We start from the raw sequence: 22,862 nt of genomic DNA, 5'->3' as shown, positions 1-22,862 counted from the left end.
TTTGTAAGCAATCCGATCCTGCACCTTCTGACGCAGAGCAAAAATTATACAATGACATTCTGTTTTCAAAGTGAATTAGAATTTAACTTTATCAGAGCCCAGATTTCATCCTTAACGTCCCAGATACATCCACATCACTCGGGTCTGGAAATAGAATGAGTTAAGAATCCACTGCACTAGTATTACAGGGGCTGAGGACTTCGTGTCCTGAAGACAACTGTCAGCAGGCCAAGTACTGCCAAATTCTGGAGGGAGGCAAAGGCAACTGAACTGAGAAACAGAATCTGGCTCCCTCTGCTAGTTTGGAAGTTAGCTTCAGAAATATTTCAACAGTGATGCCATGTACAACCCTAGAAGTACAAAACGAAATACATCATGAAAATGACCTAGTATTTTTTTTATATTGAATTCACTGGTTTCCTTATGCTATTTATTAATATAATAAATGACCTTAAAATATGTATTGCCTGAAATAAATGTCATTGATTAGGTCAAATAAAAATATCACTTGGCCCAACAATGACAAATTTCCTGGCTGTGCTCCTGTAGGCCAAGAACTTGTTTCATTTAGGAACAAGAGTTACTGGCAGAAGCTGGGAAGGAAACTGCTTGCCAAATGTCTCCATAGGAAATTAAATAATTGAGAATATTCACTAACAGGAAAAAGAAAATAATTGCTCACTTTAGGGTACAGACCCAAAACATCCTGGACTTATGTTGGTTTTTCTGAAATAGTGGCAGTGAAATCACAATGTTCATTGTAATTTGTTACCTGACAGTGCCAGGAGAAGAGCCTTGAGCTGGCTGGTGAAACTTCAGAGAAGAAATCCAGTCCTTCTCAACAGGAGGGAGTTCTGCAAAGGAACACAAGTTCTTTTAAATCATTTTTCATCCAGATCCTACATGGTGTAATGTGAATCTGTTCAGTGGAAAATGGTGCTGACTTTGTAACAGAGAAGGAATTTTCTCTCCTTCCCCCTCTCTAGTAGTCACATTGGCAAGAACTACGCATGTATTTGGATAGAGATTGGGGTTGATTCCCATTTATATGCAATATATTTTCCCCTAGCAGAATACAACAAAAACATGGGAAAGGAAGGAACTCGGGGGGGCCGCTGACCCGTGATTATGGTGGCCTGAAAGCACAGCTTTCCTGCTTCCAGAACGATGGGAACTTCTTTAAGATCAGCAGCCTCTTGACACTTTTCTGTGCTACAGGCCATCCATTCTGGCGGCTGAGCACTGTAAAACAGAAGCACAGGACTTGGTCAGCCCCTCTGCTAAAAGCATGGCACCAGCATCCTTTACAACCCCTGGAGAAGAGCTCGTCCCCCTGCATTGAGAAGCACCGTGCCCCTGCTGTGGGAACCAACAAGGATCGGGATTCCTGGCTAAAGGGCTTCTCTGAGGGCAGAGCAGGAAGGAATGGCAGAAACGTGTTTCTGGAGGCGGAGAACTTTTAGGGACTTTCCTTTGGGAAAGAAGTTTTTTTCCTTCATTCCAGAAATATCTGAGCAGGGAAGGAGAAGAAGACTTGAATGAGGGTTTCTAGCTGCTTTCACCGAATGGTTTGAATAGACAGTTTTGTTTTCTGTTTGTTTCCTTGAAATAAAGCCAGTATTTGTTGAGTGGCTGCACTGTGCTTAGATTGGAGGGTCGAGAAACCAGCTGGTGTGTCACAGCGAACATATCAGCGCTTCCCGTCTCCCTGTTCCCTCTCAGCTGTGCTCACCAGAGCCCATGGATTTTGCTGGTCTCATTCACCACCACGTCATTTGTAAGCTCAGGTACCTGAACTCAGGCCATATAGTTTCTTTCAAAACACTACTTCTTCATTAAAATTGCATCACCATTCAAATTCACTTGGTTTAACAGGTTCTAGAACTTTTTTAAGAGTTTTAAAAATTCTGAACTTTTAATTATGAACAAAAACAACAAAAAAAAGAGATAGTCCTACCTTCTGGGTGCAGGCTTTTTCTCACACACGGCAAAAGCACTTGCCTATATAAATATATATTGGTTTTTGGCATTTCTGCTGCATCCACAGATGCTGCATTTTCTGGTACTGGATTTGAAAGCATAAGCGTCACCTTAGGAAACACGAACACACACATGACTTTCTAATGCATGAGCTATCAAACCCCTGATTTCATACATAATTAGTAAAATTATATGACCCTGTTTTGTTAAACTGGTTGCTTTGTGGCCAGAACAATCATAGTAGCCTTTTAATTTTAGTATTTTGAAAAAGAAAAAAAAAAAAAGGAGACAATCTTCTTGCTTCTTTCAATTTTTCCTTCATTCTTTTTTAAATCCCAGCAGGCAGCCATAAATGGTACACGACTTTGCCATTTGTTTTACTCATAATCAATATGAAGTTGTCTGGAAAAATCATGCATACACCTGGGGGACATATTCAGTTATGAGAGGAGAATATAATATTATTCAAAGTGATGGCAGGCAGCGAGGCTGGAAATGAGGATATAAAGAAGGGCAAAGACTGCTCCACAAAAAATCTGGATTATTTTTTGTCTTAAAAAAAAGGGGGGGAGGGGGGCAGTAAATCTGAAACAGAGAGGCCCACGTGGCAGAATGAAACAACACTGTAAATTAGCACAGATCTTAAGACTCATCCCAACCCTCTTGATCAAGATTGGCAACATGATAACCTTACTTTAAAGTAAAGTTATCAGCTTCTTTAAAGCATTTTTCTGAAGCACAGAGAACTGGGTGGGTACAAACCTTTTGAGCAGTTGACTTACATGAGTTAAAATAGCTTAAATTCTAAAGATCAAAGGAACAAGGTAGGCTGGTCTATCTTAAAATTAGCATTAATAACAGCTCCAATAACAGCCCTTCACTTCATCATCTGGTTTCATCAGAGTTAAGACGCTGCCAAATGAGCCACTGGTCAACAAAGGCAGAAGCGAAAAGAAATTTTCCTGCGTGCAGAAAAGACTGGCCAGCAGATCCTGTTAGCCCAAGCTCTGGAGTCAACCCAGAGTTTGCAGTTTAAAATTCACAGCTACTATGTACAGCACATTTTAACATTTTCTTACAGAGGAATGTAAAACTGCATCTTTTTCCTCATCTGGATAGCAAGTAAAACGTTACTTATTGCTAACTTTACTTTCCATTTCTCGGGATTGTCAGGGAGGTCTATGCATGGCCTCCCGCTGTAGCAATCCTCTGCACGAAGGGGAAACGTTCAGATGCTGTATAACTTTAAGGTACACTGACTTCGTTGCTAGAGTCTAAGGGAACTAGAGATCATTGCTGTTTGCCCTATATATCTTGTATTTTTAAATGACTCAAAACCTGTTTGCAGACTTCCTGTCTACAGGACTATTTGTATGGTTTCCCAAATATGCCCATTTTTTTCTACCCAGAGAAATCTGTCCTGGCAAAAACTCTTAATATTTCTATCTTTGTCCAAGATTTTTGGACATTTAATGGCCAGGTTAGAACAAGAGCTCAACAGTTCCAACCAGCCTGTTGTATTTCAGCCCTATTTTGATGGCAAAAGCACTGAAACAGCAGAATGCAGCAAGTCCTACCTGCTGTAGATGTCCCTTCTTCTTGTCTTGGAGACAGCCATGGCGACACTGCCCAGGTGACCTATCAGTTATCTTCCTCATTCCCTTCTTTCTGATTTTTCAGGAATTCACATGTTCCTCTGAGCTTCTAGTTAATAGCATGCCTGTATGGACATTGCCATAGCAATCTGATTGTTAACTTCATCTCTACAAGAAGGGCTGACCCTGCTCCCTCCCTGCCCCTTTCTGGCCATATAGTACCATCATCCACCTCGTACTGGGAATGCTCTCTTCCCTGCGCGATCACACATGCTTTTCCTCCTTCTTACACAGTTTTCTGCCAGCTTGGTGAGCAAAATTGGCTCATCAAGAGGCTGGACAAGCACAAGAGCTGGCAAAAGTGAAGTGGTAGGTCTGACCTTTCCTCCATGGCAAAGAGCTGTTAGGTTGACACCATCCACCTCATATATCAACAGCCTAAATGTTTTGAATTGCTGCGGGATTGAACCAAGAACTGAATGCTGACCTCAGCTGGGCTCCTGCAACCCTCTGCAAGCCACTTCAACCAGCATTATTTTGAGGAGCTAATGAACAGGCACAAAGCAGCCGGCAGTGAATAAGCACACATTTGCAGTCAGCAAGACGAACACTAGCATGCAAACCAGACTCTGACCATATTTCTGCAAGCTGCTGCAATGGCAGAATAAAGGAGAAACAGTGTGTGACCATTCTTTTTGCACCAGCAAGGAGGAATACAGCATGTACAATGTATTCAAGTACTGCACCATGCACAGCAGCAGCTTTTGTATGATACAAACGAATAATAGCGTTAAGTCTTGATCCTGCTCTGCAAGTGGTCTGCATATTTTCAGGACTGAATCTAGCTACTAGATAAGAAAATAAATACATAAATTATATTGCAAAGAAATTGCCTACAAAGCGATGTTTGAAAGGAACATTATTTATATTGCAAGGCTGAGCACTCAGAAATTAGGAAACGCCAGATTTATGGCTTCTTGTGCAATCTTCATGGTTTGGCTACTTAGGAAGGCCAGCTTCCTTAGAATTTGAGATTTTTTTTAGCATAAACTAACTTGTACCTATATACAAAAGCAATTTTAACCTTTCTATCCAATCCATTTGAAGCCAACTGTCTTTGGAGAAAAAAAAAACAACAGTCTTTTTTGAAGATAAGGCTTATGTGAATCTAGTTTGGAATAACTATTCCATTTCTGGCAGTTTTCTGCTATACCATAACGTAGTGTCCAGACCATCTGTTTATTTGTGTCTTCTCTAATGTGCCTAAGCTATTTTGCCTGGATCTGACCTCTTTGAAATGCTAGCACACAAGACACTCACGCTGCGTTACGGCTGGGACTCACGGTGGTTTTACAGGCTCAGAATCCCACCCACCCTCAGCACATCAGCTTGGTCACGGGGCTTTGCTATTCCCACTGGGACCTGCTGCCCTCTGAGCAGCATGAACCCCTAACAGGAGCTGCTGGAACTATCAGGCTCTGCAAGCAGAGTGCCAAGGGAGAAGAGGCAACGACCTTCCAGAAGGAGAAGAACACCCATTTCTCAGCTAGAAGTGCTCACATTGCTCCTGCTCACCAGGGAACTCTGTACAGATCTTTAAAAACATGATCCTCCACAGCTGCAGCTGTACATCTGCCTGGGGTCCTTACTGTTCTGAATCCTCCTCTTCTCCCAGAAGTCAGCGTCACTGTGTGAAGTCATGTTAAAATCCTCATTGTTCAGTTTCCTCCTTCTGCTTGTCCAGCAATATCCTTATCTCACTAGCACAGATATTCTTCAAGACAGCCACGGCCATCCAACAAAGTACCTGCCCTGATGTGTAGAAATCCATATTCACAGTAAGCAACAGTCAGGCTGGCACTGCTCAGCAGTTGTCCTCCCAAGGACTGCAAGCTTTTGGGACAGTCATGACTACCTCACCTACCAGCGGCACCTCCGACACAGAACCCTGGAGCTCAGCTTGGGCTGCTCAGCAGAGCTTTTACCTCCAGACAGGCTCCGTAGCCCACCCGTGGTGAGGCTTGTACTGGCAGATGCAGCTGGTACCTGGGTTATGCCTGCACTGCAGTAAAGCTAAAGCAATGACTCCGGTATGGACAAACCCCAATTCCAAAAATGAGAACACTTGCAACCTAAATAAAGTGAAATAATCTACTTTTAGAGAAGGCGTTTTTGCACAAATTCCCTAGGAACTTTTGAAAAAGATATTGTCATAAATGAAAGTAACAACCTCCTCAGGTCTCTGGCACTGTAGACAAGGAGCAGCTGAGCTGCAGGAATAGCTGCTACCAGCAAAAGGGAGGAGAAATCTGCTATTTTATTGATACCAGTGTCAGGAGACGGAGGTGTCTGTCTGCTTCTCCCTTTCCCTCTCCGTGATCCACAGAGCTCCAGCCCCACATGGTCTCACTGTGCACTGTGGAAAGTGGCTGTTAAGCCAAAACACATGGAATCAGCAAGTTCTGGCCTTGGACTTTGTTAGACAGATGAAGTGGATCCATCCCATAGGGCGGCCTGAACATGCTAAGAAATATGCTGTGTGTTAAATAAGTTGCACTAAAAACTAGTGTTTTAGTGATAACTAATAATAACACAACTGAATATTATTGCACTTTTCAATCTGCATGTAGTGATTTTTTTTCCAGAGAAATCTTTTGAAAGGATCAAAAATGATGAAACAATTGAAATAAACTGACAAGTTGCATAAGATACTGCAAACACTTTGTCTTTAAGAACATGACAGACCTTCCCAGAGAGACTCCTTGAATCCTTGGATTTCTGCTAACTTTTCCAGGAAGTGTTCATTAAAGGTCTGGCAACAATGCCTGAAACAAGGAAAAAGAGGGTAAATCTCACCTGTACTGCCTTTAAGTATGTTGCCTTTTTTTTTTTTTCTTTCTTTTCCTTTTTTTCTTTCTTTTTTCTTTCTTTTTTTTTTTTAAAGAAGTATCTCTAATGCACTCAAGTTCTTTGATGCATAAAAGTATTAGAGACAAGAAAATATGGTATTAAATGTAACTACAACAGAACAGCAAATACATTTTCTATGGTGACCCCGGAGCCAAGCTAAACCCCTGCTTCGTGATGTGAAACTACCCAGAACCACTGTGATTTTTGCACAAGGGAATGAACTGTGATTTGGACTCTGCTCAGATTCTTATCACATTTCCTGTAGTTTACAGCGAAATTTGAGAATAAGCAAGACCTACTGGAGCAGAGTCATGTACAGCAAAATCTGTTTAAACAACATTGGTTCAGCATAATGATTTTGAGTAATACCAATGAAAAACAAAGACAGCAGTATTTAAAGAAAACACGCTGTGACTTCCACAGACTGAGATTTTGCTTCATTTGCTGGAAACCTGGGTGTGAGAAGCTGAATGCAACCAAAACAGGGGAAACCCAGAGCTCGGCTGGAAAATATTTCACTTCTCGGTAAGTCAGTTCTGGAGAGCTCAGGAAGGGGCTCGGGAGTGGGGTGTGGGATGCAGCTGCTTCTCCACAGCACCTCACTGGGCTCTGCTCTTCTCTCCAGATTTTGGCCAAGCCCTGACTCCAGCCCTGGTGGGACTGGGTGTGGAGAAGTCCCATCTGTGTCCTGTGCCCCATCAAGAGGTGAATCAACCAGCGTCTCCACAGCAGGGCCTCCTGGAGCGGCCTTGCTGAGGTAACCCACCTCAGGGCGCCATGTTGTGCTGTCAGGGGGATCGGGCGGTCATGGCTGCCCTGTTCCCTTGTGACCGCACCCAGCAGGGTCCCTGTCTCCCAGAGGGGTCATTCCTGCTCCCATCCCCTGTTGTGGAGGCACCTCAACCTTCATCTCCTGTTCCCCCCTCGTCTGCCATGCTGGGGCAGTCATGGCCCTGCAGCCCTCCACAGCCATCTTTACCTCATCTCCTCCACATGCCCGTCTCCCTCGCTGCCTCCCCACACCCAGCTCCTACCTCAGCCCTCATCAGTGAGACAAATTAAGCATGCTGCAGACTAAATGGGCTCCCCAGGTCCAGGCACGCCCAAAAGGAGATACTCAAACAGAGCTTAGGGCTTTCTGCAAGAAGGGCACATTATGGCTGCTGTTAGGAAGCCAGAATGAACACTTGTCCTTTTCTATTTTGCCCTTAAAATAGGAAGATTTCTACATGTGTGAAAGCAGGTGATCTCACGTGAGAGGATCTTTTTTCCACACATGGGCTATCCTGCTCGTGGTCCCCAGCACTCTGGCAGCCTGGCTCCTCGTTTGGCTGATTCATCCCACAGCTGCACCAAGAGCCAGCATCCAAACCCGAGGAACCTGGCACCGCTCCTGCTGGAGGGACACATAAATTAGAGATTGCACCATAAAGGCAACGTTTTCTGCCTTCTTCAGCTCTGGATCTACCCAAGTACACACGCCTGTGTTTACACTGAGGGTGACTGGAAATAAATGTTATCCTGGTTCCTGTTAGTTACTGTTTCAAAACGTTGTTGGATTTTATTTTTTTTTAACTATGGAAATAAGTACCAAAAACATTTGAGTGTGTATGGATACGTGTACCCACATATATAAACAAACACATGCACATTGTACTCCAAGCACCAGCTGTGGCTTAAAAATTTACGTGCTTCTTATGAATCTAATAGATATTTCTGTTTTGTTTTAAATTCCTCCACTGACTGGAAAAAATAACCCAACTTCTTCATACTGGCTGCAGGTTGCAGCATTGGAGAACATTCCTTTGTACCTCAAGGTCAAAGCTCATTAACCAACAGCTGCGATTTCCCTCTTCAGGAGCAGATAAACCACAGGTTTTAGGGTACAAATCAGAAAATTAGGGCAGTACCAGGTTGCCAGTCTGAATAGTTAAGACATTCCAAAATGTGTTGCACTGTTAAATGGAAAATAAAGGACACCACAGATGCTTCTAATAATTCCAGTTTCAAGTCAGTTTTCCCTCCTTTGTCTTGAAGAGCTTTTGATGTGTAGTCACAATATTGTCTCTCTCTCTCTCTGTTTTTAATAATTTTATATTACCTCAGCAATATAACTGTCCTGAAATATACTGAACTTTAATCTTTGAGAGATCAAACAGGAAGAAATATGATGGGATAGAGAGTGACTGACTTGGGGGCAATATTCTCTCCTCCTATAAAAGAAAGCCCACAGCAAGATAAAAATTGCTTCTCAGATTCCACAAACATCACATCTTTAAGAGAGGCTTTCAGGCCCACAGAGAGAGCAGACTTGGGGCCACAAAAAAAACATAGCCATTGAAGATGCAGCCAAAAGAAAGCATGCTCTCCCAGAACTCGAGGATGTGGTTTGTGTGACTACATGCTTTAAGATTGGTCCCAGCATCCCCAGACCTCCTCGGTTTAGCATTGCTCTGCAAGGCTAACAGCTGAGAATCGTTTGGCTACTATCTTTCCACTGGAATAAATGCTCTGTCTCAAGCAAAAGAAGTATCTGGGACAAAGGTATGAGTTTACATACCGCAAAGACATTGTGATGTCTGGGGAGGGGAATGTAAGACAGCATCAGTACACAGAGATGATGGGACATAAAGGAGGTGCTCCAAGGCGCTGTTTCAAAACACAGCTAGCGCTTCCTCACCGAAAGACGTTTGTTCTCCATTAGCTTAACCCAGACAGGAGCCCAGCTTCCTTGGTTTTCTGCTGAGGTTCTCCAGCAGAACCAGAGATGGTGAAATTCAGCTTTGGATGCCTTGTCACTCCATTCCCTAACCACAGAATGATGATTAATTCATATTCTAAAAAATGGACTGGTTGAAAAATTTTGAAATACAGTAAAGATGCTTTTTTTTTTCTTGAAAAAAAGGACTATTTTTGGTTTATTGTAGCATTTTGGAACTAAAGCCAATTTAAAGTCTTTTGAACAAATGTGTTAATGCCTCTTTTGGCTGGCTTGGGAACCAGCTTAATGATAAATTGTGCATGCATCAAAACTGTTTACAAACTTGTGCTGCAAGATCAAATTTCTCACAGGTACAGCCTGAAGCTCCAGGCTTCATCAAGTTCTTTAAAATTCCTAAGGACGCTTTAGATGGTAAAAAGACTGATTCAGACACCACTAAGCTCAATGAAAAGACTTCACGGATGGTGTTTTATGTCAAGCCATATGGAACGAGAAGTTTTTTATTCCACAAGTGGCATTCCTATGACATTACCATCTTTGTCACAGGTAGAAGGCTCTGTCTCATTGCCTGCAGCTCTCCCACCTTCATGAATTTCTAATTAATATGTATAATTTACAAACAGTTATTCTGTCATACGTTTGCATGTGGATGATAAAGTCATAGCTACTTTAGTATACGTAATATCCAGTGTTGACAGAGTGCAAGGGCAGAGGGTGGCTTAGACCTCCACCCTCTCCCCACTAGCACTACATGGTGTCTCCTGAGAGCCACCTTGAGCAGCTCGGCCTAACAATACGAAACAATAGAAGGCAGGTATCCTCTGGTCAAATGCCTCCATTTTGTGAGGAGGCGATGACAGTGGTCAGGCGTACTGAAAAGAGTGAATCCTGCCCACAAGCCAAATGCTCTTTGATAAATACCCTAACTAGAGCCAATAGATACTGAAGGCACTCATTTCATAGAATCGGGTCCGTAGGGAACAGCATGTGTTTGTACTTGAGATACTTTTTGTAGTGCCTGCCGTACTGTCAGGAGTGTTTTGAGTTAGGTGGACATTTAAAAGTTCTCCTGGTGAATGTAGGTTACAGAACAATATGGGAACAACAAGCAAATGTAACAGGGTATTTCCAGGCCTGCAACTTTCTTGGCTACCCTTATTCAAGCAAAGCAAGTAATAGATTCCTTTTTGACAATTTCTCATGCTCTGGATAAACATATACTGCTGTTTCTGAGTTTTCCAGCTCCAATTTCCACACAAGTGCTTCTCTGCTTTACCTTCTGCTTTCAATCCAGAGAATGCAGAAACCCACTATAATCACTCCTTTGTGGGACCAAAGGATACAAATCTTCACTTCAGTCGCTGTATTTTGGTCTTTAAACCAGCAAATATTTATTCTCTTTTAATGAAATATAAGCTCACCTGCAGAGGATGAGATTGTCCAGATTGGAGGCTTACTAATCGGTGTTTATTCAGAGTTTTACTTCCAAATCTCTAGAGCTTCTCAGTCCGTTATTACATTTCCAATAGTCTTGGCTGTCCGTCTCTTTGAAGGAACAAGGTAAGATGATTCTTGCATTTAGCATGAGGAATCTGGAAAATTCCCTCTTATTTCATTTGCCATGAAAATAACTTTTATCTGTATGTCTGCATTCCCACCTGAGGAGTAATTCTTTCATTTCTGGCAACATCTCTTTTCCACATTATCTAATTGGTTTTTAGAAGACTTATTTTTCCCCTCTAATCTCCCCCTGATGAATTCCTGCCTCTCTGCTTTAGCATTTGTTCCTTAAGCATCGTTTTTGAGCCAAGACTGTGATTTCAGCCTCACGGTTCACAAACTTCACCCACTGAGAGAGGGAGAGAGAGGAGGGCAGGAAGAGGTCTTCCTAAAAGCTTTCAGGTGTATTGTTCAGTGCTGGTTTCCATCTCGTAACTCTGAGTCTATTTAACCTTAACGATCCAGCTTGCTTTGAAATAAAGGGAAATAAATAAATAAATAAACAAACTAAACTGATCAGTGAGTGAGCTTGCACTGTAGCTCCTTTTTCAACACAGAACCACAAGGTGTGTGAGGGACCACATTAGGGATTACAGTCTTGGGTTACCGCTGTCCTATCCAGATGATTAAAGTTAAGTGTGCAGATTCACAGCTACCTTTAACATACATAAGACAGCAATCCCGTGGCAGTACGTACAGTATTGATGTGAGCGTGGTTTGACTTAAGTTTCATGCTTGTCTTCACATAATTTAATTTAAATATGGCCTTATGTCTAATATGTTCAAATTTGCTCTGATGGGACATACATCACTTGCCATTCCAACTGGCAGAGACCATCTGACCTGATGTCTAGTGAGCTGGTTCCACTGCTGTCTCTTCCAGCCTGACGGAGCAACGAGGGCCTCCTGAAGATATTTTCATTTTCTTCATACGTTCATCGAGTGAAGGCTGCTGCTTAACAGTGCTGAGCAAATATTTTGAGATCATTGATCATGGTATCTCCATATCTTTTTAAACTGTGTTTTTCCATATACTATGCATCATCCATGGTGCAAAGATTCTTTTTTCCCTATTGCCTTCATTTACAGCGTGTTCTTTAATGAAGATTTTGCAACAGCAGCCTAGCCTAAGGACCACAAACCTGCTTGGCTGCATATAGCTGCTTCTTTTTCTGAAACTATATATTTATGAAGTGACAAACTCTTGTTGAAATTTCAAGCTCTTAATGGTATAGGCTAAGAAATGTCATAATAGGATGCTGGTGAAAAAAAATGGCTTCTTCCTTCTCAGTGCATTTGATGCTTAAGATGCACAAGAATTGTTTGCACTGGTGCAACCACTCAAGCAAGTATGCAGGAGTACATAGAGGAAAAATGGTTCAAGAATGACAACACAGTGACTGTCTACTGAACAAGACACCAAGTGAGTGCTACAAAGCTGTGTGTGTAAATGAGTGAGAAAGAGCAACTCCCTAGCCACTGCTTACTTAACAGCTACAGCTCAGAGAGAACACATCTCGTTGATTTCTGTAAAACACCTCTGCTCAAAAGTAAGTTTTCAGCATTTGAAAGTCTGGTAACCTGATGCAGATACAGAACTTTGTAAGATGTAATTAGTGTCTGAATCTTCAAAATTGAATTCTACCTAACGTGTAATATATTTTCATGACTGATCCAGACCTAACTTTGATCCACATGGAAGGTGACATCTCAGATACTTAAAGTATCTCAGAAGTCACAAAAGCCATTGCTATTTATTTTCTGATTGTTCTTAACCTGTAACTACAGCTTCACACCTGTGCAATGGAGACATTTGGACTCTGGCTGCCGCTGCAATACAACACACCACGACAGCTCACAGGCAGCGGGACATAAAACCTAAGCAAGGAGCTGAAAGGGCAGTGCTCGGTACTGAGCTAAACTGCACCTACGAGAGCACAGCAAAGACAGCAACATGCCCTCTTCTTCTGGGTGCTCTACAAATACTTGCATAATCAAGTGTTCAGCTAAGGCTGAGTAACCTGTCTGCAACTATTATTTTCAAAACTCGTGTCTTCTTCAAAGGAGCCTTTCAGCAGACTCCCTACCAGAGCTAGGTGAGCAGATTTTAGCTCTCTGTTAAATACCAAATTTTTCACATATCTTTTGCCAAGATGGAGGAAATACTGATATATTTACGTTAAAACAATGTTTTAATAAACAGCAGCATAAAATAATCAGTGTTTAATATCATCTCTGGCATGTGAAATACAAAAATGCACATATCTTAATTATAAAATAGCCTTTGTAATTACATTTTCATGCTTGCCTAATTGAAATGCCCATAATTAATAAAACAATCATCAAGTAATACAGTGATTAAATGCATGCAGTGAAAACGAAGAAAAATATTTGTATAAGGTAGTGGCTGAATATCACCATAATATATTTCAAGAACATCTACATCAGGTTAAAAATAAAAAGAAACAGACCAAGATATAAAATGCAGAGATGTATTTTCACTTCTGCTGTACAAAACATCATCACACTTTTGTGCAAAAGATAAAAATAAAGTCATATTATACAACATTGTCAAATGAGCAAAAGATTGTTTTCATTGTGTACAATAAAAAATACTATTCGGTACAAAAGAGAGTGTGAAAAACCGTAACGTACACAGCACTTTTGTAACTCATTAAAGTGGTTTCAAATGAATAATCTAGATTGCTTATACCTGAATGAACTTTAGTAATTATACAAGTGATATTTCTAGGATGAAAATTAACACTAATTCACATTATTAGAATTGACAGACTAAATTGCTATCAATGGATTTGCTGCCTGATGGAATGTGAGTTTCCCTTCTTTGGGGTTACTGGAGTCATAATCACTGAAATTACGGATCGATCTGAAACAATAAATATTCCTGGGAAAACTGATTGTCATATATAAAATTGTGGTTTGGAGCCTTTCCATTAAACAGTTGCATAGCAACAAAAGGATATAAAATTTCCACTTTAACTACCTATAAAGATTATGAAATGTTATCTTTGAATAAGTTGATCCAGGTTCTGAAATTAAAATACTTTAATTTCATTTCCTTTAAGGCAATTTCTTACAACTCCAGCCATCTTTGGCAGCCAATATCAGATGATTTTTGTAGACTGCAAGTTGATAACTCAAACTATTGTGCTGTCATATAAAAAGACTTTTTTGGTCTGAATCGGAACTCAGACTCCCAACTTAACAAAAGACCAAAATCCTACCTGAAGTAAATCATTCAGCTCTCAGATCACGTACTTGAAACATAATCCTTGACTGCAAAATTTACAGATATTTTAACTAGCTATTGGAACTGAAATTGCACACCCAGTAGATCGCCGAATATTTGCATCTCCTAAAAAAGAGACAAATATTAAAATATGTTTTCAGTATAAAAAAGTTTCTGTGATTTAAACCACATCAGATGCTTAAAAAGCTGTGAAAAAGCATATGATAAAATGTTTTTATTCTAAAAAATCTCCCCCTCCCCTTTTTGAGTTGTCGGTGGCACTTAAAGAAACAATGAGTCCATTCACAAAGCTGGGTATTCATACCACAATGATCTTTGTCTGGTTGAGTCTGCCCATCCTGTTAAGCAGTTAAACTTCACAGAAGATACTTGCTGCAATGTCTGTTAAACAACCAGAAGAATCTTTAATAAAATATTTGAATATAAATCTTTTCTACGACATTCTAGTTTGTATTGTAAATAGTTATATTTACAAAGGCCTCACTTATTTACAATTCAGCTGAAATCATAGATTCGTTAGGTCCATGGATGCTGGAGTCTCCTAAAAGGGAAGACTGCTTAGAGTCTATTTTGTACGGTTTTTGAGTTTTGTTTCCAAAAACTGTTATACCGATCCCGCCCGGATGACTAGGAATTGACATATGAGATAGCAAAGGAATATTTGCTTCCTGGTTGGATCCTGAAGACGGCAAACTAGTGACGTGACCTGTGCTGGTCGACCCACTGGCACTGCTGGGAGAACGACTCTTTGGAGGAGGGCAGTGCTGGATTACCCTGGGTGGACCTTGCGGCTGATAGTGGGCAGCTGGGAAAGCAGCATATCCTGGTGGAATCGGGTACCCATTGATCGGAATATATCGTTGGTTTTGAGGTATTGGTGGTCCTATGAACCCGGCAATTTGGCCTTGTGGTATACCTTGTGCTGGAAACATGTAGTTAGGGTACCTAGGATTACTTAGGTTACTCACTGGACTTGCACTGAGGGAAGTTGTTTGAGTGGTGGCATTCCCACCTGAGGGGGTGGTAGAACTAGTGTGACTCGAAAGGCCCTCCCAAGAGCGCAGCCTGGCATGGATTTCTTTAAATCGTGGCCTCCGAGATGGCAGATCATGCCAGCACTCTGTCATCAGGCTATACATTCTAGGAGGACAGTCTTCAGAGCACGGCAGCAGTTGTCTTTTCCTGATCATCTCGATGACTTCTTGATTACTAAATCCATAATACGGTTGAAGTCCAAAGCTGAATATCTCCCATAAAACGACTCCAAACGACCAAATATCTGAATCAGAAGAGAATTTGCCGTACATAATGGCCTCTGGTGGCATCCAGCGAATTGGCAAAAGAGATTTGTTTTGAACTCTGTAATAATCTGCCGAGTAGATTTCTCTTGAGAGTCCAAGGTCAGAAATTTTCACGTGAAGTTGTTCTCCAATTAGAATGTTCCGAGTAGCAAGATCTTTATGGACAAAAAAATGACTTGATAAGTACTCCATCCCTGCTGCAATCTGGACTGCAATATGCAGGAAATCCCCGTGGTCTAGGCTGGATTTTACTGTCCCATCCTCATCACTGCTACACCCAACATCTGAATGTGGCGATCGCATGATGAGGAACTCGTGTAGGTCTCCTTGGTTCATGTACTCGAAGAGCATGCAGACAGGTTGTTCCTGGGTCACAACACCTAAGAGGCAAACAATGTTAGGGTGATGGAGCTCGGCCATGAGAGATGCTTCTTGCTGGAACTCTGCCCACTGCTGGGGGTTGTTAAAGTCTTTTAGTGTCTTGATAGCAACAAGCTGAGCATGATCCATGCCTGGAAGGTAGAGATGTCCCTTGTAGATTTTGCCAAAAGCACATTCACCCAGTTCTTCCATGAAGCGAACAGCGGAGAGAGGCAACTCCTTAGCCTTACTCTGGGAACGAAATGACAGCAAAAAGGTGTTAGAAAAACAGGCCTGAACACGTGTTTTTAAATAAAAGATCTTTTCACCCAGGAAGTCTGAAATCCATGCAAACCAATATGAGAGCTCCTGGGGCTGCAAACCGTTGTGGCAGGGAACCTGTGAGATGCAGGCACTAGCGCAGCAGCCCCAGTTCAGTATCCCAGCACCAGTATCCCAACATCAGCACAGTCAGGGCTGAAAATTGCTTAATCTTACTCTGTACCCTGCTCCAAAACTAAGTTTAGAATTACTTTTTACCCTCTGCACAAAATCAGATAAAAGTAGTAAGTATTAGATATAAATATACTCAGGAACCATCAGCATTTCAGCAAAAGCATTTATATACTTGGGCTTGGGCATTTATATACTTGAAACTGAATCTGACTGATTTCAGGAATTGAGGCAATTCACATACTTTAAGTTAAGTGCATGCTGAAGTGCTTTCTGGGCCCGCGCCTAAAGTTTTAGCAGAAACCCTTTTTTTTTTTTAAGCTATGTTCTTGTAGCCAATTCTTCCTTGACTTTGCTATTAACCCTTCAACGTACAATAAAGACTCTTTCTGTTCACACTTGACTGAATGTTCAATCTCAAACATGCTGGACAGAGTCAGCTGGAAAAAATGAGATATTGGTTGAAGAAAAAAGGCTAACTTTTTAAAAACTCTGTTGTTCTTCACTCTTAGACCATAAAGAACTTGCATTTATATTCAGACATCAACTTCCACACGTGCTGTTAACACCTACACACAAAGCCAGTCATTTAGGATCTTCCATATAGCCATAGGTAGTAATTTAAGACTAATGAGTTTGGGATCTACATTTCATAAAACAGTGTAAACATTAGCATTTGCCTTCCTGAAATATAGCTGCAGCTTTACAGCAACAATATAGGAAAACTGACATACTAGAAAAATCATTAAAAAGTGGCGTTTTAGAAGAAATGAATTCTAATTATATTGACCACTTTCAATTTTCAGACAAATACTGCATAAATAATAATAATAATCATCATCATAAAGCCATTTAAGCAGGCAGCCAGTAGACTGTACGGTGATGGCAGGAAATTAGCTATATTGTTGAGGAACAGATGGTTTATATTATACAAATCCTTTAGGCTAAAACTTGTTTAGGTCTGGCATATTGTAAATTATATTTTAGTAATGAAAGTGAAATGACCTCTGTCTGACCTCAGGCAGGGTTTGTCTGTTTGAACCAACATAGTGGAAAACTATGAAAGAAAATGAAGTCATAAAGTTTTGGCAGGAAGGGCTCATTTCAAGTTAAGCGGTTATAAATCTGCTTAGTTTTTGTTTGACAAGTATTTGTCATACATCGGTGTACAAAATGTAAAGAAGTGTAAAATACATATGAGGCAGCACGCCAAAGTAAACCGAGTACAAAGGAAGAGCAGAAAGAGCGAAGCCCACCACCTCTATCTCTTTATCGGCTCCTTCCATTAGGTGAATGACAGGACAAGCTCGGTTTATTATATTTTTTGAAGGCAATTAAAATCCCTTAAAACTGAAACAGGCTTTTGGATGAAATGCTAACATTTTTATTTGTACGAGCAAACACACATCTACCTCACTTGGAGCTTAAAGCTTAAGAGTGTTTTTACCCAAAGTTGACATTAATACTGGATACCGTATTTAAAAATAGGATTCTACTTCCTTTCTTTTAAAATTTTGTTTGAAAAGCAATCAAAACATTTGAAACAGGGCGAGTTGGGTTTCCCAGTAGGAAAACAGACAATTAGCATAAATAAAACAGAAAGCTTTTTGCAGCATATGACTTTAAACATCAAAAGAAAACAGTCTGGTCTATATTTGGAGAACACTTCTGAGTAAGTTGCTTCCCTATGTAGTGTGCATAAGGCATCAGTGTGTCGGCAGCCTAGGTGGAAATCGTGACCTTGTTAAAGTGGTGCCGACATTCCCTTTATCTCCTGTTTAGCCGGGATTTTACCAAACTACCTTAGAAGGGGAACCAAGAGGCAAGTCCAAATTTATCAAAATATTCCATGGTGGTTGGACACAAGATGTACTTTTGACACCTACCAAATTAAATGGTTCTGGTACTATTACCTGCATTCTGTCATTAAGCACACGTTTTGTTTTTAAGCATGTATTAAGCATTTTCAGCTGCTCTAAGCTGTACATGCAAGTTGAAATTAAGAACATCAAAGGGAAAACCAAGATAAAGTCACTGGGCTCGTGTGTGTCCTGGGGCTGAGGAGTTAGAATACACCAATGGGCCAAGCTGCCTGTCCACCCCAACCCCACAGAGCTGCCCTGCAGTCCCAATGTCCGTAACTGTTTAAAACAGTTTAGCATTATGCTATGTAAAAACATCTCTGCATGCACTTTGTATTACTAAAGGGCAAAAGCAGCACCGCATTCTCCAGCAGAACCACGCTGTGGGTTTACCTTTATCATTGACTTAAAAGAGTCTTCTACACTTTCTGTGAGTGGGTGGTGAGCTGGAATTTTCCTCTGCAACGACCTTCTGTGTTTATCCCGACCGCTCTGAGCCTGCCACTCTACAGACACCGGGCAGCACCCCCAAAAAAGCACCTCATGCCTGGGTGGCACAGCTCCATCCATCCCCTGCCCCTTGTACTGCACTCCCTGCATCTCGTGGGATACAGTGACTGAAGCAATTTTCCCTGGTCTGCCACAATTAACTCTTTATAATCTAATTCTATAAACCTGACCTTTAAGAGCAAGCAACAGTGGCAGCCCATTGCTCCTTTATAGAACTTAAGAAGAAACCACTCCTGAACTTATACAGAGATGGAGAACACAGCTTCCGAAGTGCAAGTGCGACCTTTCCTAATGCCTAGTAGCGACCTCCACCCTGTAGAAAGAATACATGCAACAGCAATACTTGAAAAAAAAAACCAGCAATATATTTGAAGAATCAATGCTTAGAGTTCACATGGCTGAAACTTCAATAAAAATCAAATTTGGGTTAATTTTACCATGTCATTTTCCCACAAAAATAACATCTTGCCCAAAGGCGTGCCTGACTGTTTCAGACGCCACACTCCACTGCGTTTCTATTCTAATTACTTGTACATGTTGATTTTCACTCCGAAATGCTTCAAAAGAACAATCTCCACCAAGTTGTTGAAGAATTGGCATTGTGTGCAAAACAAGACAATTAAATAATCTTTCCAGGGCATTATTCTGCCTGTAGGTGGCAGAAGGCATTTACAGCCCCGAAGTGGGTGACAGATACAGGTTCGCAAATTGGCCGCCCAGCCCATAAACAAGAAGCTCATGGTTAATCAGGCTTCAATCTGAAATGATTTTAAAAACGCTTCGTGAACTGGGGACTAGAGTGAAGCAAAACAACACCAGCAACAAGAGCAGCTCTGCACCAGCTGTGCTGGCCAGCTAGAGGTAGATCCCTGGGCTCTGTTGTGCTAATTTCTCTTTTAACTGAGAAATCAGGTAAGCCTGAAATGGCCTGAAAAAACAAGGAACAAATCTTTCCACAGTGACTTCAGCTGAGTGAAGGTGACGTATGACTACAGCAGCTCCAGGAAAAAACTCCCTTGAGAAAATGCTGAATCATATCTGTACTACTTTCTGACTTAAAAAAGGCCTCCAAATAAGCTAATTAATCTAGAGGTACTTCAGGAATGGGCTGCCTTTTTTACCACTAAAAGCTCCAGCTCCTATATATGCAGACACATGGACATGTAGGAATTACCTCCACGGGCCCAGCATGACACTCGCTATGCTGCTGACAAGAAAAGTCCTCCCAAGAAATAAAGGCACCAGCCAACAGAAACCTCAAGCTGGAAATCAGCTTAACATTTCAGCGCTGAGTTGATAAAGGATTTCACTCCCGGCCCTTAGAGGCAGCAAACACAGAAGCAGAAATGAGCTGCAGGCTTACCTTCGGTTTATAGGCACTGAGCATTGACATCTCCACATTCTGTCCTCTTACATGTTTAGGCTGTCTTTGAACTGGAGGGGAGGATGACTTCTGATTGTTGCGACAGATGCAGATGAAGAAGAAGAGCAAGGCTATGGCCAGGGGAATGGTTACACTCGGCACCAGGATATATAGGATTTCCATTTTATTCTTTTCCTTGGAATCCTTAGAATCTGGTTCAGGGGAAAAAACAAACAATGAGTGAAGTATCCACACAGTTGAATACACCCCTGGGTCAACTAGAAGTATTAAGAAGAATAAAACTTCCAGGTAATACTACTGCAATCCACCTTCTCCAATAATAACAGAGCAGTTCATTTTGTTGAGTAATGTTTCTGTAGGAGCACAGAATGGAAGATACACCAACAAGGCCAGGAACAATTTCATTGCAGCATGTCAGTTCAAACCTACTTATGGTTATGAAATAGCTGGATAGCCTTACGTGGCTATTGCTTGGGGGAAATGAAGTAATGGTCTAATAGAGCTCCACAAAAAAAAATAATTTCTAAAATAGTTTATGGAAGAAAGGCTCCCGTGGGATTATGGGCAGCTGTTACAAGGGACAGTTTCACCCCCCCATTTATTTCCAGCCTCCTATGCTCAACATCTAGCACTTTTCAAAGGATGCCGCAGTGACAGTTGAAAGAAAAGCTATGGCATGGATAAAAGCTGTAAAAAACAAGGATCTGGAAGAGGTTGGGATGCCAGTTTATTTTACAGAGTTCCAAAACTAGCTGCAGTCTTTGCTCCCTCTGCACACAGCTTTCTTCACAGCTAGGGAAAGAGTGACTAATTTTAGGAGTACAAAACCCTCTTCTACCACTGCCCAGTGAGGACATCTGACACTCACCTCTCTCCAGCTGACTCTGGGCTCACAGAGCTTGTTGCTTAGGGGAAAGGTGTGGTGCGGGAGGAGGGAGAGGCTTTGGGAAGGCGATAACACCCTTGCATTCATGCAGCACCTGCCTGTGTTGACAAAGATGCTGTCCAAGCACACAGCTCTGAGCACGAGGCCACCGAAGCTTGCTTTGCTCTGGTATTTCCCAGCAGCATCCAAAAATTGAGGGTGTAATTACGCACAGATTAACACACCCACTGTAGGGCACCCCAGGAACTTGGAAGATCACCTGGAGCTGCGGGACTGGCTGCTGCTGCCCACTTGTTTTGAGAGGTGGCGGAAATCTGCAGCAACATCAGGCCGAGCAGATTCTGGCAGGCCGGGGAATGTTTTGTTATTCATGCAGAGTCATTTCACTTTGTTTGTCTGTGTTTTCCAAGCTGCATTTGTAGAAATGCTTAATGGCCCACACAGATGTCCTTCATGCACTTAATTAAACATACACTCAGTCTGAAGCTTGGTTTGGCTCAAATGGTGCCAGAGGCAAAGTTCGAATGTTTCTGAAAGTCACTTTACGCAGCCCCTCTCTACTGACAGGCTCACCCCGTCCTTCTGCTCCCACACGGGCTCCTTTCTGACCCTTCTTTTTATACTAAGTCGTGCCATCTGCTTTTCAGTTGCGAGGGGAGGTTGTCCAAACATTTCTGCAACTTCTGGGGAACAAGAGGGACTAAAGCAAGGTCCCCTTTGTTGTGTCCCTGTGCCCAGCAGGACGGTGCGTGCTCTCACCCCATCTGTAATGAACATCCAGCTCTACCCAGCAGCCTGCACAGATCCCTGTGCCACAAGCAGGCGAGAGGCTCTCTTGTGCCCATGGGTGTAAAGACCAATCCATCCCTTCTACCTTCCCCACTCCACTGCCATCAGTGGGTGCCTTCCATGAGTTGCCCTCCTCTAGCACGGACATGCAATGCCTTTCCCTCTCCTTCAAAACCTTATTATATATTTCTTTGCCGAGCCTCACTCTTGACTTGCTCCATGTTTCAAATCTTCCTATATTCAGGCTGGCAAACTTTTACGAAACCAACCTCTTACAGACTGTGAGACAACTGAAAGATACAGTTGAAGAAAGGAAAAGAAAGCAGCAGCATGAGGCAGATGGAGACCTGGGCACTAGTTCATCACCTGAGCTGTTTCAGTCAAAGGAAATTATTATTCTTATTAAGTAGCAGCCCTTGCCATGAAGCCTCATTAGGTTAATAGGTTTCTTGGGAGCCACCCCAATTAAATTCATTTCCCATCTAGGCAATTCCTGGTGAGGCAGAATGCACAATACTTATTAAACTGTGCCTGAAATGGCTCTTTCAGCCAGTGCAAAACCAGCAGAATGCAAGTCCCATGTGGTATCTGGGTTTTAATATGCAGATTGGCATTTAACAATTAAATTAGTACTCACCTGATATAGTTCTATTTGTCTGTATTTAAAATAACAATCCCATATAACTCGGCTGTACAGAGAGTACCATGTAAGGCAATGGTGAGAAGTAATTAAAACCCTTGTTAGGAATTCTTCAAGCCAGCCAGCCTATCTCATTTATTATCTAGTAAAATGTTCAAATCAGAGACTTTTGCAACACGGCCAAAAGCGTTCTGCTTCCAGCTATCCCAGATCAAAAGACCAAAACAGTCCCGGGATCTCAGAGCCCATCCAGAGCAGCCCTTGGAAGCAGCTCCCCATCCTCAGCTCCCAACTACCCAATTATCCCGATGCCCTGCGGGAAACAAAATGTAGGAAACACAAACTGCACGTGGCTGAAAGGTCACAGACTGACAGTGCCGAGGCATGCCGCGAGCTCAGCGGCACCAGAGACCCCTGAGCTTGCCCAGCCTGAGCTGCCCGAGGTCCCCAGGGCCAAGCCACGTTTCCTTGCCCGGACCAGCCCGGGAACCCACAGCCACGCAGCTCCTGGGGCAGAGAGCCCAGCGCTGACCAGACCCTACAGGGAGTCTTGCTGACTGCTGCCTAGACCCAGGTTTCTGTAGTGAAGGGCTGAAGCAAGGCTCTGGCAGAGTTTATATAGCTTAAAGTACTCTTGTACAGTCAATCACTGTGCCTAATTAAGAAGAAAAATAAAAGAACTTATATGCACTGAAATAA

General features: G+C 42.1%; 1 protein-coding gene and 1 long non-coding RNA gene across 7 annotated transcripts in view; both read right to left on the bottom strand.

The window, feature by feature from the left end:
• Positions 1-4,435, bottom strand: part of LOC106033101 (uncharacterized) — a 50,163-nt gene extending 45,728 nt beyond the window's left edge. For all 4 annotated transcript variants that reach the window (XR_010833110.1, XR_010833108.1, XR_010833111.1 and 1 more), the window contains exons 1-3: positions 1,958-4,435; positions 1,121-1,242; positions 773-854 (exon numbers count right to left, since the gene is read on the bottom strand). This is a non-coding gene — a long non-coding RNA (uncharacterized lncRNA). The remainder of the gene's footprint in view (positions 1-772; positions 855-1,120; positions 1,243-1,957) is intronic.
• An 8,480-nt stretch (positions 4,436-12,915) lies between these two features.
• ROR1 (receptor tyrosine kinase like orphan receptor 1) overlaps positions 12,916-22,862 on the bottom strand; it is a 156,593-nt gene continuing 146,646 nt past the window's right edge. For all 3 annotated transcript variants that reach the window (XM_048062251.2, XM_067001266.1, XM_067001265.1), the window contains 2 exons: positions 19,828-20,039; positions 12,916-15,891 (listed from right to left, as the gene is read on the bottom strand). In XM_048062251.2, coding sequence (XP_047918208.2) covers positions 14,467-15,891; positions 19,828-20,039 — 1,637 coding nt within the window. In that variant the 3' untranslated portion in view covers positions 12,916-14,466. The remainder of the gene's footprint in view (positions 15,892-19,827; positions 20,040-22,862) is intronic.

Source organism: Anser cygnoides, chromosome 8, assembly GCF_040182565.1.
Source record: "Anser cygnoides isolate HZ-2024a breed goose chromosome 8, Taihu_goose_T2T_genome, whole genome shotgun sequence".
Taxonomy (NCBI): domain Eukaryota; kingdom Metazoa; phylum Chordata; class Aves; order Anseriformes; family Anatidae; genus Anser; species Anser cygnoides.
This window is presented reverse-complemented; position numbering and strand designations above follow the sequence as displayed.